Consider the following 14733-nt stretch of genomic DNA (forward strand, 5'->3'; position numbering starts at 1 on the left):
TTCCCTCCCAGGAACAATCAGGCATTACTGTAACAGTGGGCAGCTACATAAGAGTAAAGCTTTCCTGCAATTGTTTTGCTAGTACTTTAAAAGGAGAGCGATCCCTGAGCTTTGGCTCAGCTCCAGAGGTACAGCAGCAGCATTAAGCTCTGAGCCCTGTGTCGCTTCTTGTTTTTTAAAGCTGGCCTGTCACGAGATGCTTTTGTTCAGAAGATCGTGCAGGTCCCTTCTGTACTGTTCAGAGCTGTACCTGCTGACTTGACTTGAAGCATTTCTGTACGAGTTCCCAACTGCACCTCTCATTCAATGCAGCTGGTTACTGGTGCTGCAGTGAAACTAAATTGCCTCGGTTTTGCTGCTGCTTGAGAGACCCTGTCTCTTCCTGGCTTTCCACTAGAGCTATGTGTTCCCATTTTGTTGACCCTTCCCCTTCTTTAGTAAGGTGTTAAGGAGAAGTAGGTGAAAAGTACTTTTTTTTTTTCTTTAAGGCAAACATTGTAGTACGGTTTTTCTAAATATCCATTAAAATGTTCTACCCTTTCTCTCCTCAACCTTAAACCTTCCTAGTCTCCTGAACCAGCTGTATGCTGTTACTGCAGTGTGTATTACCAGTGCTGCTACTCCTTTGGTCTTAGAGAATGGATCCACCTGACATGGATAACAGTAGCCAGCAATGCTGCTGTAAGAACTCCAGTACTAACAATAGGAACACTGACTGCACAGACGAGGGAAGGTGATCTCCAAGCAGAGACTGCATAGCTGGAGGAAAAGGATATGTCTTCTCTTAGAAGCACTTTTAGCACTGCTGACTTTCTTGAAGTTTTCAAATTTTCTTGAGGAAAATAGTAGAAATCTTATAAAGATGAAGGCAGTGCAAGATGAAAGAGCAAGTGCAGAATTTCAAAGCCAGGTTTTGAAGTGAAGTCAGTGTAGTCAGGTGTTACTGGGCAGTTGTTGCATTGAGGGTACTTTGTGCATTTGTTTTAGGTGTGTGAATGAAGTAGTTACGAGTCTGCTGTATAGAAGACCTGAACCATATCAGTGTAGCTCCTTAATTACCATTAATTCAGTGAGTTAACAGGCTCTGGTGCATTTCTTCTGTTGCTGCGTACTGTGTTCGCAGAGGCAGAAGCTACCTTTCTTGTGAGTACAGTCCCTTGGTCAGTGCGAGCTGGCCGCGGTGCGCCGTAGCCCGCGCGCCTGCCCGCATTCCTGGGAGCGCTCCCTGGGAAGCGGGGCGGGCCCGGGCAGCGCTGCGTTCAAACCGCTCCTCCCGACACCCCCCGCGACGGGCCCGCCCCGCCGCTCATTGGCTCTGCCGCGGCACTGCCGGCTTCCTATTGGCGGGGCTGCCGCGGTGCCCCGTCCCCAGCCGCGGGTGGCGCTGCTGGCGCGGGCGGCTTCGCTCGGGGCGCGGCCTCCGCTCTCCATGGCGCTGCTGCTGCGGCTCCTCCGGCGGCTGCTGCGCTACCTCGGCTGGCCGCACCACCAGGTGAGACCCCGCGGCGGCTGCCTCCGCCCGGAGAGCCGTTCGGGCGGGGCGTGTCGCCTGCAGCCGCTTGGCTCGGCGGAGGGAGGGAAGGTCGGCACCGCGGACGGTAGGGCGGCTTCAGCGCCCTCCTTGCCGCAGCCGGGTTTGTGGGAACACGCCGCCCGCACGGGGGGACGCGTGGGGTCGGTGCCCTGATACAGCCGGTCAAGTGGCGCTTTTTGCCCTGTAGCGAACGTAATAAAGTCAGTGGTGTTGGCTGCTCGTGCTCTGTGTTTCAAATGAAAGGCCCCGTTCCGCTGCCCCAGCAGTGCTAGTGCCGTGTGTCGGAGCCGGAGCGGAGCGGCGGGGAAGCTGGAGGAGGCGCTGGTGCCGTGCCAGGGCTGGTGCTGGAGCGTGCGGTCCTGGGCAGCTCCTCTGGGCGCTGCTGCAGCTTGTGCTCCTAAGATAATCCTAGCCTTGGTGGTGGGAAAACAGCGAGTATCTCCAGGAGTGCTGATTTGCCTGAGCTGCCCTCATCACTTTCTGGTTCCGTTGTTGGAAGCTGTTGGTTTTTTTTGACAGGCCGCGTTTTTTGAAACTCACGTGTTTGGCAGCAGTATCAGCCGTACTCTCGGGACATGCCTTCCTTCAGCAGTCTCCTCAGGAAGGCATTTCCAGCAGTTATATGCTGTCATAAGGAAGTATCAGGCCAAGGTATGTTAAATTTAATTCACTGTTTGCTAATTGTTCTTTCCCAAGACTTACGCAGCTGCATGTAGTTAATTAAATGAGCACTTTTGTCAGTATCTCAAGATATTTGCCTTTGTGCCTCTTTAAAATATTCGGTCTTTTGGCAGTGTTTTAGATACTGTCATACCAGTGAAGGCCTCTTTGGTCTTTCAGCTTGAGGAGAGCATTGAAAAGTTAGGTTAACCAAACTGCATTATATTTAATTACCTGTAATGTGGAATAATGAAATAACTTAGATTGAAGTGAGATTAAGAACTGGGGCTTTGATCTTGCTTCTCAGGTTCAAAGGTTTTCTGCTTTTTAGGTCACATCTGTTTGCCAAAAAAAAGGATACGGATCTACTCGAAGTCTTGTCCGTAGACTTGGGTCAATTTTTTCCTTGGAGCCCTACCCCAGACCTTATTTTCAAGTAAGAAATTTATTGTCATGTGTATACTTCACCTGTTTGTATTTTCTTGTTTCTTAATTTGATAAGTTTCCTCTTCTTTTTAGCTTGTGTAATTGTGTGGTGCATCCCATTCAACTTCATTATAGCACTGTTTAAAAATTCCTTTTTGCTGAGACCAGCACTTTCAGTATGTGCTCAATCCAGTTTCCCTTCATACCTTTTTCTTTGGCATTCTTTGTTTTCAGTTTGTTCAAGACCCAAGTCCATTGGGTTATGATGAACAAAGTGCAGCTCCAGCTCCTGTGGCTCCATCACTTGCTGATGTCCTGTGGGTGGCAAATGATGAAGGACAAGCATGTACTAGACTTAGGTAAGCAAAAGTGTAAAAAGGAATAAAATAACTTTTGCCTTCTCTATGATGCATGATTATGCCTTTATCTTTATTTTCCTTTATTCCTAACCTTTTCTTGGAAACATTATGAGCTTTTGGATTTGGGGCAGGAGTGAGGGCACTTCCTCCTTACCTGAAGATTATGACTATGTAAAGGATTCTTTTCTGAAAGATGTCTGAAATTGAGTCTCCTCTTTTCTCTTCATAGTAGTATGTCAGGTGCATTACTGGTGCTTGAAATGATACTCACTTCCAAGGTATTTTGTGCAGGAGGGAGCTGGTTGTTGCAGTATACTGTAAGACTATTCCTGTCTTTATCCTTCTAGTTTACAAGCTGTTTGATAAACTTTATAAACTGGGAAACAAAAAAAAAAATTTAAATGTCTCCTTTTGGCTTTGATTTTTACAGTGCCATGTGTAAGCCTTGTTGGCTGCTTTTATGAAAAAACAAACATAATTATTTAAAAATTTTTAAATTATTTTGGATATGTTTCTAGATTTTTGAGGGCTGAAAGAAAATATTTTTACAAATTACAAAATATTTCAGGTAGTGTGAAATGACAAATTGTCTAAGAATTTGCAGACACAAATAGTATACAAATTTTGTCTTTTTTTTTTTTTTTCTGCTAGAGAAGAAATAGGAAGCTGTCTTGCTGTTCCTCTAAAGATCTGTTCGAAATCAGAGGATGAGTTAGAGTCAGAAGCAAGACTAAAATGTGCACGCTTGTGTTGTCTTGTACTGCATCAGTATAGGACAGTGTAATTCTTCATACTGGCATTTGTTTTGTGTGTGACCTTTGTGGTACTTGCCAGTAATGAAAATACAAGAAACTGATGAATTCAAGTGACACGCTTTTCCTTGGAGAAGTTGGATACAGTGTGTTTCATAATTGTTAAATTATTAAAGTTTGTTTTTAACAGCTGTAAAATAGCAGAAGAACAAGAACATTGTTGAAAGAACAAAAAAATCCTGGCTTGTTTTGTCCTGCTTGTGCTGTTCTTTAGCTGGCCAGATTCACAGAATGATGACAGTTCGTTCTTTTGTTGTTTCCATTCTTTGTTCCTCCTCCTCCTCTGGCTCTGTGCGATGTTTTTCAAGAACAACTATTCTAACTGATATCTTTTCCTTCTCAAGCAGTGTTTATAGCAAGGGGGTTTTGGCAAATCAGAAAGCAGTGCTTCAGGTCTGATTTGAAGTAAAAGGATGTTTAAAATAAGGGGAAAGGTCTGGGCTTTTTTCCCATCAAAGCTTAGTGCATCTTAAATGAATCAGGTAAATTTAATTTCTTTCTGTGTTTCATAATGAAATTCTGGTAGTTTGATTTTATACTTATATTTTAAGTTTATTTCTGCAGGCACAGACTTGAAACAGTTTTTTAAATTAAAACCTGAGACAGCACAATTTTCTAATGCTGTATTTGGTTATAGTAGCTTACAGAGGGTGAGATTCTTGTTCTGTGAGTCTGTGTGAAACCTTATTATTTTCAAGTACATTTTCTGAAAGATTGTAACTACTTTGCTGCTGGCAGTGTTCATCTTAGAGTTTGATAAATTACTAAAATTTCTGAAGCCTAATTAAGTGATCATTATTCTTTGCCTCTCCTGCCTTTCATATGGTAAGAAGGGAGAGACACCTTATGGTGTCTATTGAATAATGACAATCCTACTGTATGACTTTATGATGTTTAATTATCCCTGAGTGAATTATCTAACTAATTCTTATGATGACTCTGCAAGGATCTTCATTGTACTTGAGCAGAGGGAGACTTGAAACATTTCACAAGTTATGAGTGGTTAAAAGTGTAGTTTCCTTATATAGTTGGAAAAGTTAGGTCTTGCTGAGTGACAATAACTTGCTTGAACAGCCCAGGTAGTTTTGAGGTTTCCATTGTTGGCTGAACCTTTTGAAACTGTGTCTTTTTTTTGCTTTGTAGGACTGAATTGAGGAGAAGAGAAAAAAGTGCAGCTCCTCCTGATCCATATCCACGTCTGGATTCAATACAGTGCATTCCGAAAAACAGTGCACAAAAAGTCGGTGTTGATCAAGCAGCACTCCAGAAAATTTCTGCACTTGAAGATGAGCTGATTTTTCTTCGTGCTCAGATTGCTGCAATTGTTTCGGTGCAGACCCTGGGAAGCGTTCCCTCACGTAAGCCCTTCTGAGTTGAAGCAAAGCAGTGTTTCTTTTTAAATATGTTCTCTACCAGTATCAGACATCAAAGCATGTCTGATATTGGTAGAGAACATATTTAACTTCTCTAACTGAAGGTACGCCAACTAAATTTAAGAGATAAAATATTTTGTTTTTCTTTTTGCTATTTGGTGCACACTGTCTTCTATTTTGTGGTCTATTTGCCAAGTTCAAATGCAATTGATCCTGAGTACTCTTCATACTAATTTCCTCGTTGGTGAGGGAGTTCAGCAACATTCAGCCTATCTATAGGCTGCTAATAACTGTTTTAAAAAGTTACAGATTTTGTCCATTTGGGATTTCGCACTGTTTCTAACAAATTATTAAAATGTATAGAAGAAGAATTCTAAGTCAGTCTGGTTGGGGCTTTAACAAAAACAAATGCTACAGACAGATGTATCCTTGGTCTCCAATATGCACCTCTGGCTTGTGACCTCTTTTTTTTCCTGGTAAGTTTTGAGTCTCAGTTGTCTTACTTGCAGACCAACCCCACTGTGGTTGCTGAAGTACTTGGACTGGTGTGAGGTAGTTACTTTTGTGTAGCATTGTGCGGCACTTCTGTGATTCAGCTGTTCTGTTGGGTCTTCTCTGTCTCTTCTCCATTGCACTCAGTACTGTAATCTGATTTACATGTTTTGTGGTTATCTTTTACTTCATGTAGGTTATTGTAACCTCTAGACCATTGATCACTGTATGTAGCAGCATGCTGCTTTGCTGATTTATTTAGTGCCTAGATTGAAGACACAAGAAGTGAAAATCAGAGCAGCAGAAGACACCTCAGATTCATTACTTTATGTATTCTGAGTTTGTGGGTTTGAAGTAATGTTCTTTGTTTTAAGTTTAGTTCTTCTGTGTTGTAATGTGCAAGGTGTCTAAAAAAAAGACTGCTTTCAGAGGGCAGTCTTATCTTGACTTAAAACTGATTAATTATCCCAGATGTTAATGTATGTTGTTGTTTTTCTTCTCTAACTGTATGCAGAAGCCTTTGAAACACTCAGCACTCCAGATGGATTTCACCCACTGCCAGCCATGACTTCTACGCCATTGTCCGTCTCTCACAATCGCTTTGTAATTCCCTCGCCTCCTCCACTTCCTTCTGGTGCACCATCTGGTGTTGATGCTAGTAATTCTGCACTCGAACTTATCAAACAACGCCGAGCTGCAAGAAACAGTGATTCAGCTGCAGCTAACAGTAGTGATCACCAGAGGACAAAGAACTTTCCCAGTATGATGGATGTTTTGAAAGACCTTAACAAAGTTCAGTTGCGAGCTGTTGAGAGGTAGGTTGGATTGGATGTGGCTCAGCAAGCCAAGGGCTATCTAAGCATCAGCAGCACTTCAGTAGCACCAGAGAGCACCAGTCATTTAAAGAGCAGCTACTGCTGGCAAACTCAGGTTGGCAGCTTCTGAATTCAGAGCCTGAAATGTAAGATACTTGTGACATGGCTTTTAGATGCATTTAAAACGTGCTGACTAATGCAGCATTTTAAACTGCTGTGCTGCTTCAGTTTGCAAGTCTCAGGTTGGTGTGGGGAGGTGAGAGGTCGCTTACAGGATTGCATGCACAGACACAAGAAACTGATCCGAAAAAATAACCCTTTTAGATTCACGGATTCCCTTTTTAGGGGAAACTTTATAAAACTACTGTTAGCATACTCAAAATATTCTGATTCAAGCTTTGAAGGGTTTACAAAAGCATGTACTGTATCTTTTATTGAAAATGTTTCATAAATTTGTATTTCAGTAGTTGGATAGTGCAGTATTCAATAGGATAATAAATATTTTTAGTGGTCAGCTGTTTTGATGGTAAGTGCAGTTGATTTGTAAAAAAAATATTTTACTAAAGACTTCAGTACCTCTTCTGGTCTCTGCTGTGCTAGGTATAATAGAGATTACACCTTCAGGATTCTTTTTTGAAATTCTTGGACTGAAAAAGTAAGAAAAACTGAGCCTGTTTTGAAGCTCTCAATGTGGGAAGATTGTCACTTGGCAAAACTTATTGCATTCTCATTTCAACATTTTCTTAACTGTGAGCTTCATCCCTGAAAATGAATAGAAAAAAACTTGGGCAAATAATTTGCATGCAAATCCAAAGAATGTCTTTATGCTTTTGATGACATTCTCACAGTAAATAAAACAAATATAAAATGCACTTAGATAAACCTTTGTCTTTCCTTTATGTATGGTTTTTTCTCTATAATTCCATGTATGAAGAGTGAAGAAAATTAGATATTCAGGTTGACAGGTTTAACATCTTGAGCAGGAAGTGGTAGCTTGTACGTCCAAAATGCTTTCTGGATTTAGGCATCTACACGTGTTCTGAAGTAGAGCTTAACTGAGTAATGAATAATTTATATTTTTGGGGGGAGTAATGATGATCAAAATTGTTACAGTCTTTCTGACGGTAGTTTAATGTGTGCACTGCAAAGGGAAGACCTCTGCTCTCAGAAATTGAGAACCTGAAGATCCCACTCTACCACCCAAACACTGTCTTACACATTGTGCAAGTGCTCTAAGGGCTTGTTTTTACAGGGACCATGAACTCAGTCCTCTCAGGTTTTGTGTTAAGCAACAATTACTGTAACTCCCAGACTTAGAACTTGGTGTTGTCAGTGTGCATTATTGGGTAAAAATCATCAGCCCAGAGACTGCACTTTACAAGCAGAATTCTGAACACTTCTAGGTTTTTCCACCCACTACCCACCCCAAGATTTCTCAATGGTTAGAAAGTCTTTATGATTTATTGTCTTGGACTAGTCACTAGCTTCTACATTTATGATAAGTTTTGGGGTGTAGGTGCTATTTTGATTTCTGAATTTAAATGAACTTAATAAAATTTAAATTAAATTATGTTCACAGTGATTATGGAATACCCTAGTGGGACATTCCCATTAACATACTTAAATATAACTTATAAATGACTTGGTATAAAAACTGCAATTTTGCCCCTTTTTTTTTTTTTTTTTTTTTTTTTTTGCTTGTTATATGCAATACTTTAACACTTTGTGTTGATTTTTTGCCAGCTTTCTTCATGGAACAGCATCAAGATGTGTTTTCAGGCTAACAATGTGGCTGACAAGTTGTTGGGTGCAATTGTATCAGTTGTATTTGATGAATTGCTTTAACGTAACAGCAGCATTACTTGTGTAATCAGGGATTTATAGAATAGGGTGTTTATAGAAGTTGTGCCTCTAGATTCTGGATTAGTCAGCACAGGATTAGGGTCAGGAGACAATAACTTTTTTGTTGTCATTCATAGGTCTCCTGGAGGTACCCCTCTTTCTAGACCCAAAAAGATGCAAAGTTCAGATTGGGATCCGGTTGCTGTACTAACTCACGCTCTAAAGCAGAAGTTTGCACATAAAAATTATGATGAAGACGATTCCCTGGACAAAGAAAATAATTCCTTTGATAGCTCTCCATTTTCTAGTCCTGAGGTGCCGGTGGTATGTTTTTATATAGGAATGTGTGTTTGTATTCTTGAACTGACTGCTGTTTTCATGGATACTTGCAGAGTTTTCACAAGCCTAGAACTTCTCCACAATTTTTTTAGCCATCACCCTAGGTAGTTACTTTGTTTAAAGTATAATCAAAGTAGAAAATCTCAAATTAATTTGGGTGGATTTAGACTGATAAATGCACTTCTAGGTGTGCAAAGAAAAAAAAAAACTTAGAAGACTGATTTTTAAAAATTCATGTCATAGTTGGTTGAACTATGGACCGTAGCTTGATGGTACCTGGCAGGTATGCATAGAAACTGTGTGTCTAAGTAGTTATTGAGTAATTTTTCAAATAAGGATATTAGGGAGGTACAGAAAGGTCTGACTAATACACCCTAACTGCTCAGAAATGAAAATAAATGCATAGTCTGTATTATTTTCCTTTGAGTGTAGTTTCCACACAGCTTGAATCTTTATCCAAAATGAGTTTTGATACTGTTGTAAAGCTCAGTAAGAATACAGTTTTTCCTAGGAACAAAGAAATGGTAGAGCCGTTGGACTTGGGTGGTTCTGAGCACTGATTTCTGCATATCAGCCTGTGCCAGCTACCTCAGCTTATACAGTCCAGCAGTGCTGTTTTGTTGGTTTTTAGGCATTTCCACAAACCTCAGAACTGCTCAGATGAGATGGATAGAAGTAGATGGCACTAATTTAAACTGTGTCTCTCTGCTTAGCAATTCTATCTTTTTATTGTAAGAGTGAGAGAAATTATTTGGGCTGTGGCATTTTTTACCCTAATGGAGGGAAATAGTAATGGAGAACATACAGTGGAAATCCAGATATTCTTAGATATTCTTTGGAAGCTGCTCTTATGTGTGGCTAGCTGTGTGGCTGAATGTTGATGACTCTTCTCCGTGTGTGGAGACACGAGGCTTGACTCTATTTCAGAAGGCTGATTTATTATGTTAAATATTATATTAAAATGCTACATTAAAACTATACTAAAGAACAGAGAGATCAGAAGGCTACAACAAGAACAGAACAGAATAACAAAAACTTGTGACTGCTCACAGCCTTGGCACAGGTGGCTGTGATTGGTCATCAATGGAAAAAATCCACATGGACCAATCACGGGTGCACCTGTTGCATTCCACAGCAGCAGATAGTAATTGTTGACATTTTTCCCCTGAGGCTCCTCAGCTTCTCAGGAGAGGAAAAATCCCAGCAAAGGATTTTTCATAATATCATGGCTACAGCTGAAAGCTTCAGGAAAACTAATGTGTGTGTTCCTCTTTCTAGCTGTAATGATTTGATTTTATTTTTTTTTATTTCAGCTGCCACAAGGATTTTCCAAGCTAAATGTAGCATATATTTGATGGACTGTAGTGTGTCAACAGTACCTGGTGTAGTCTTAATAAATTTCTTTGATTTTCTCTTTTCCCCCAAAGGAGAAATTAAAATGTCCTAAAAATAACCATGCTGGTATTTTTGATGCTGCAGACTATTGCACTGCATAGCTGACATACCTGATTCTAGATAAAAAGATCAAAACTAGCTCCTGGAGCAGCTTGTATATGGAATAGCTTTTGTTCCAGGATCTGACAGCTGGATTTTAAAGTTCTGGAAGACAAACTACTTAAGGCCAGCATGTTCAGGAGTAGATACAAAAAGATGGATTTTTTCTGGTTGAAGCAGAATAATCTTACAAGTGTGTAGCCAAGCCATTAACTGTTGAGTGTTGTGAAGAATAGGTGCACTTAAACCAGTTGCACAGACTTACTTTTTTATTCTTTCTAGTTTGAGAGAAGTGCAACAACTCTTCCAAAATGTTTTTCTTGTAAACATCTTTTTATTCAGTTTCTTGGGTATAATTTTAACTTTGTCTCTGCTCTTCAGGTTGGGCGCTGCAGTCTGAAGCCAAATGCAAAATCCAGCCTTACAGGAACTGATGGAGTTAAAGCAGGTGCAAGCATGGAAAGCGAGAGCTCAGATATAGTGGGGACTTGCAAGAAAAGTTCAGTGTGTAAAAGTGGTGGGTCTACTTTGAAACTGCTGTAAGGTGCTGTAACGTGTTATTCCAGAACATGCCTTTCCTATCCTGTTGAGTTTGGGTGTTGTAGGGTTTGTAAAATTACCTCTTCCTTCTCTTTGGTTTCTCAGTAGCCAGATTTGTGAATGTGATGCTTTTCCAAGAAGCACAGAACTGAGAGAAGGCTTCTGTTGCTATGGAGCAGTGCCTTTGGAACCTGGGGAATCCAAGAAACCAGTGTGGGGGTGGAAAAACAAAGATTTATTGCTGTGGGAGCTGAGGTATATGCTCTGTTTGCACTCCAGTGTAAATAACAAGGAAGGGTAAACTTTTTGTAAGTGTGTTATAACTACTGTGTATAATTGTAATACTTTTTCATGAGAGTGGCATAGTTGCCTTGGTTTTCTTCACAGTTTACTGATGTAACTCCTTGTTCCATGTGCAAACAGTTTTCTAATTTATTTTGGGTCAGGAGATGAACTTTCATATTTGTGGAACTTTGTGCTGTGAGTAAACAGCAGGTAGTCTGTTAAATGCCTGTAATATGGGGGAGTTGCATTCTGAGGTAGAAAAGACCATGCAGAGAGATTTTCTTGCGCACAGTCTAAATTCCATATGTAATTAAATATTAATTTCTGTCTTGGCATGTTCATGTGGACTCAGTTTTGTTCACGAGAGCTTATAAAATAAAATTGTCTTTATATTGTAGATGTGTGTGGTAGTGGCCTTTTGTGTTGCAGACTCTTGTATCTTAGGAACTGATTATATTAGACAAGTTCTTAAATTGCATTATCTAAAACTAATTAAAGAACAACCTCTATTTTTTCCTATCAGAGTAGGAATAACTTCATGAGGCCCCTTATTTACAAATTTATTATGATCCACTGCTTACAGGAGCTGCTTTCATCTAATATTTTGTCTAACAATCCTGATGTATAAAACCCAAATCCTGTCAGACTGTTGAATGTATCCCTTATATCTCATGTGTCTTCTATTTTGCTGCTCACTTACATGGAGAAGATTGACAGCTGCATCCCCTCTTACTGCTGAGTCTTATTTGCACAGTTGTAAGAATTTAGTATGCAAATACCATACTTGCATTTTGGTTAAAAAAAATTATCTTTTGACTAAAACTGGAGCTTAATTCATTTGATATATTATGCTTCTAAAACTAAATCCTCTAGGCATTTTTTTCTTCTGGATTTAGTAATTATTGAACTTGATAGTATTCTCCCATTCCTTGATGGTCTGTAACAGTTTGGCCTTCACTTTCTTCCAAAGTAAGCATTTGCTTCTTTCTTTACCTAAACTTGACAATTGCTGTGAAATCTGTACAGAATATTCAGCTCAGCCCCATACTTGATCATCTAACCCTCTTCCATCAAAGCTCCTCATTGTCTTTTCTCTGCTGTACAAGAGCAGCATGCAGTGACAGTGAAGGAAGTCCATGTGGCGTCTGCTGAGGAGGACACGCAGGCAGTGAACATAAGGGCTATGAATTGGCTCCCTCTTGCTCAGTATCTGCAGTGCAGTGAGTGCAAGGGATCTCTGGGTTTATATCAGCGTTCCTAGATCCAGAGGGTTTCCGAGACTGTTCCATCCTGCTGTTGTGACTGACAAGCAGGATGGAATTCCTTCTTTGAGAGACTGAATTGTGTGCAAAGCCATATGGTAGTTAAATCAGTTTCTTTATGTGACCAACAGTTTCTTTTCATGAAGAACAATTATATTGGACTCCTTTTGCAATTTCTCTGTTCTCCCCAGAGTTCGTGATTTAACTACAAGTTAGGCCAACAGGAGCAGTGAGAATTTTGACTTTGGAATTGTTTTTTCATTTTAGAAAGGACTTCTGAGAAATTTCTCAGTACCTCTTAACACAATAATCTAGTGTCAGAAGCATCTGCAAATTTTAGTGAGCTGTGTGACCCTTTTGGTTGTTGGATACTGTCTGATTTTTGTCATCTTGATGTGAATTGCAGTGATACAGTTTATAACTTATCTGCTTCCTTAGGGAAAAGAATAAGTAGTGGACCATGTGATTTTTTTTTTCCACCTACACATGTTACAAGAACAGATTCTTTATTTTATGTTCCAGATGTAAAGAAGTCTGTGGGTGGTATCTGGTAACATCTGACAGTTTTTAATATCAAAAAGTTGGAAAGCTTAGCAAAAGTTAGTAATGAAAAGTTCTATCACTCGTTGCAGAGATTTTTCTCAGCTTTGTCATCTTATTTTCTTTGACTAAAACTTCTTTATCAACAACTAGGAAGCTGCTTTAGATTCTCTGAAGCTTCCTCTTCCCACCTAGAATCCATCCCATGTTTTTCCTACAAATGCCCGTGTTTACATAAGGTCCCTGACCGAATTGCTCAGTCACAATGCAACTCAAGAGCTGTGCTATTGATCTGGGAGAGGAGGAGGAGACTCAGGAGCACGAGTGCTCTATTGGTCTGCTGGCAGACCTTGTGAAAGGTTGTGCTTTCTTATTACTGAAGAAGTCTGAAAAACTTACTCTCCTACCACTCCCAGTGAATTTTTGGGCAGGATGTCTTTCTTCAGGAGGTGCTGAGGTGGTTGCTGGAATGAAAGTTGGTTTTGTTTTTCTACTAGAAAGACTTAAAAAGTGTGTATATAATATCCAATTTTCTAGATTATGAAATTGAAATGAGTAAATGTTTCAAATGTTTTGAATAAAAGGGCTAGAAGGAAAAGTAGTCCTTTAAAAATATTTTTACAGATTTTCTTCTAGGAGATCCTAAACTATTTCTCTTATCAGTGAGTTTCCCATTACAATGGGAACTAATGAATAGAATTACCTGACAATTATTGTCAAAATATCACTGCTGACATATTCCTATAATATACCAAACCTGTCCAGATACTCGCTACTTTGTGAGAGACAATTAATATATCATTTCATATGTATTAATCATATTAATATATATTTTATTAATCTATGTACTCTCTCTATATGTGTAGGTACAGTTTTTGGATAAAGATAGAGCAGAGAGTATGCAACAGTATTTTCACTGCCCTCAGTCAATTCTTCTCGATAGGAATTAATTGCATTGTTCTTTAGTCCCACCTAAATAGTAAATTATATATAGAGGTCTTGCAAAAGCCAAACTGACAAAGGGAACCTGCTAGACAAGTTAGCTTTGAGTCACTGACCACATGCCTTGGGGAAAGGAAGTTGTACAGGCAAGACTATTGAAACAAATGATGTCCCAGTATTAAGCAAGGGCTAGAGCCAAATTTCATTTCCACTTTATCTGAAATGTATTTGCCACTGATTGTAGGTACCTGGGAGTTATTTATCATCCTGATTCCTCTACCAGGTTATCAGACCCCTATGTTCTTTACCAATACATTTTTCATAGTGACGCTGACTTCAGCTACATCTGTATTACCTTCTAGGTTTATCTGAATAATCTATTAATTAAGGTGTATAGTATTTTAGGGCATTGTTGCACATCTGTGTGAAATGGAATAGTTTACAGTGAGGAGGGTGCCCTGCTGTGCCTGTTGTGTGCAAAGAAAGAAGGACTGGTGGGTGACGTGATGGTTGGACATCTTGGGCACAGTAATCACAGCGCACTAGTGTTTTCAGGTCTCAGAGAAGTAAGGAGGAGAGTCAACTGCTATTCTGGACTTCTGCAGGACAGACTTTGGCCTGTCTAGGAGACTGAGTGAACTTTTGGGGGGCAGTCCCAGAAGGCAAAGGAGTCCAGGAGAAATGGACATTCTTCAAGAAGGAAATGCTAGTGGCAGAGGAGGAGGTGATTTCCATGACTGAAAGATGAGCTGGTGGGGAAGACCCATCTGGCTGGGCAGGGAGATTTGGCCTGTGACCTTCGGAAGAAGTGGCAGGCAATTCAGGAGGACTACAAGCTACCTCACCTTTTGTGAGGTAACTCAGGGAGACAATTACAATAGTCAAAGCCCAACTAAACTTAGGCTGACTACTGCAGTAAAAAAATGTTTCTCTAAATACATTAGTAATGATAGGGAGGCCAAGAAGAAGCTCCATCCTTTTCTGGGTGTGGGGAGAAACATAGTGACAAAGGACCTGG

At 40.1% G+C, this 14733-nt stretch overlaps 1 protein-coding gene across 4 annotated transcripts in view; it reads left to right on the forward strand.

The window, feature by feature from the left end:
* Positions 1-11368, forward strand: part of MTFR2 (mitochondrial fission regulator 2) — a 14103-nt gene extending 2735 nt beyond the window's left edge. Inside the window, exons 1-9 of one of the 4 annotated variants that reach the window (XM_041423453.1) lie at positions 1387-1492; positions 2054-2185; positions 2526-2630; positions 2855-2979; positions 4935-5149; positions 6171-6471; positions 8451-8637; positions 10528-10690; positions 10792-11368. In XM_041423453.1, coding sequence (XP_041279387.1) covers positions 1430-1492; positions 2054-2185; positions 2526-2630; positions 2855-2979; positions 4935-5149; positions 6171-6471; positions 8451-8637; positions 10528-10689 — 1290 coding nt within the window. In that variant the 5' untranslated portion in view covers positions 1387-1429 and the 3' untranslated portion in view covers position 10690; positions 10792-11368. Of the gene's footprint in view, positions 1-1386; positions 1493-2053; positions 2186-2525; positions 2631-2854; positions 2980-4934; positions 5150-6170; positions 6472-8450; positions 8638-10527 lie in introns of those variants that run through there. The other 3 variants (XM_041423452.1, XM_041423454.1, XM_041423455.1) reach the window with 3 other exon arrangements.
* Positions 11369-14733: the final 3365 nt, after the last annotated feature.

This window comes from Onychostruthus taczanowskii, unplaced genomic scaffold (assembly GCF_017590055.1).
Source record: "Onychostruthus taczanowskii isolate IOZ18803 unplaced genomic scaffold, ASM1759005v1 scaffold78, whole genome shotgun sequence".
Classification (NCBI taxonomy): Eukaryota; Metazoa; Chordata; class Aves; order Passeriformes; family Passeridae; genus Onychostruthus; species Onychostruthus taczanowskii.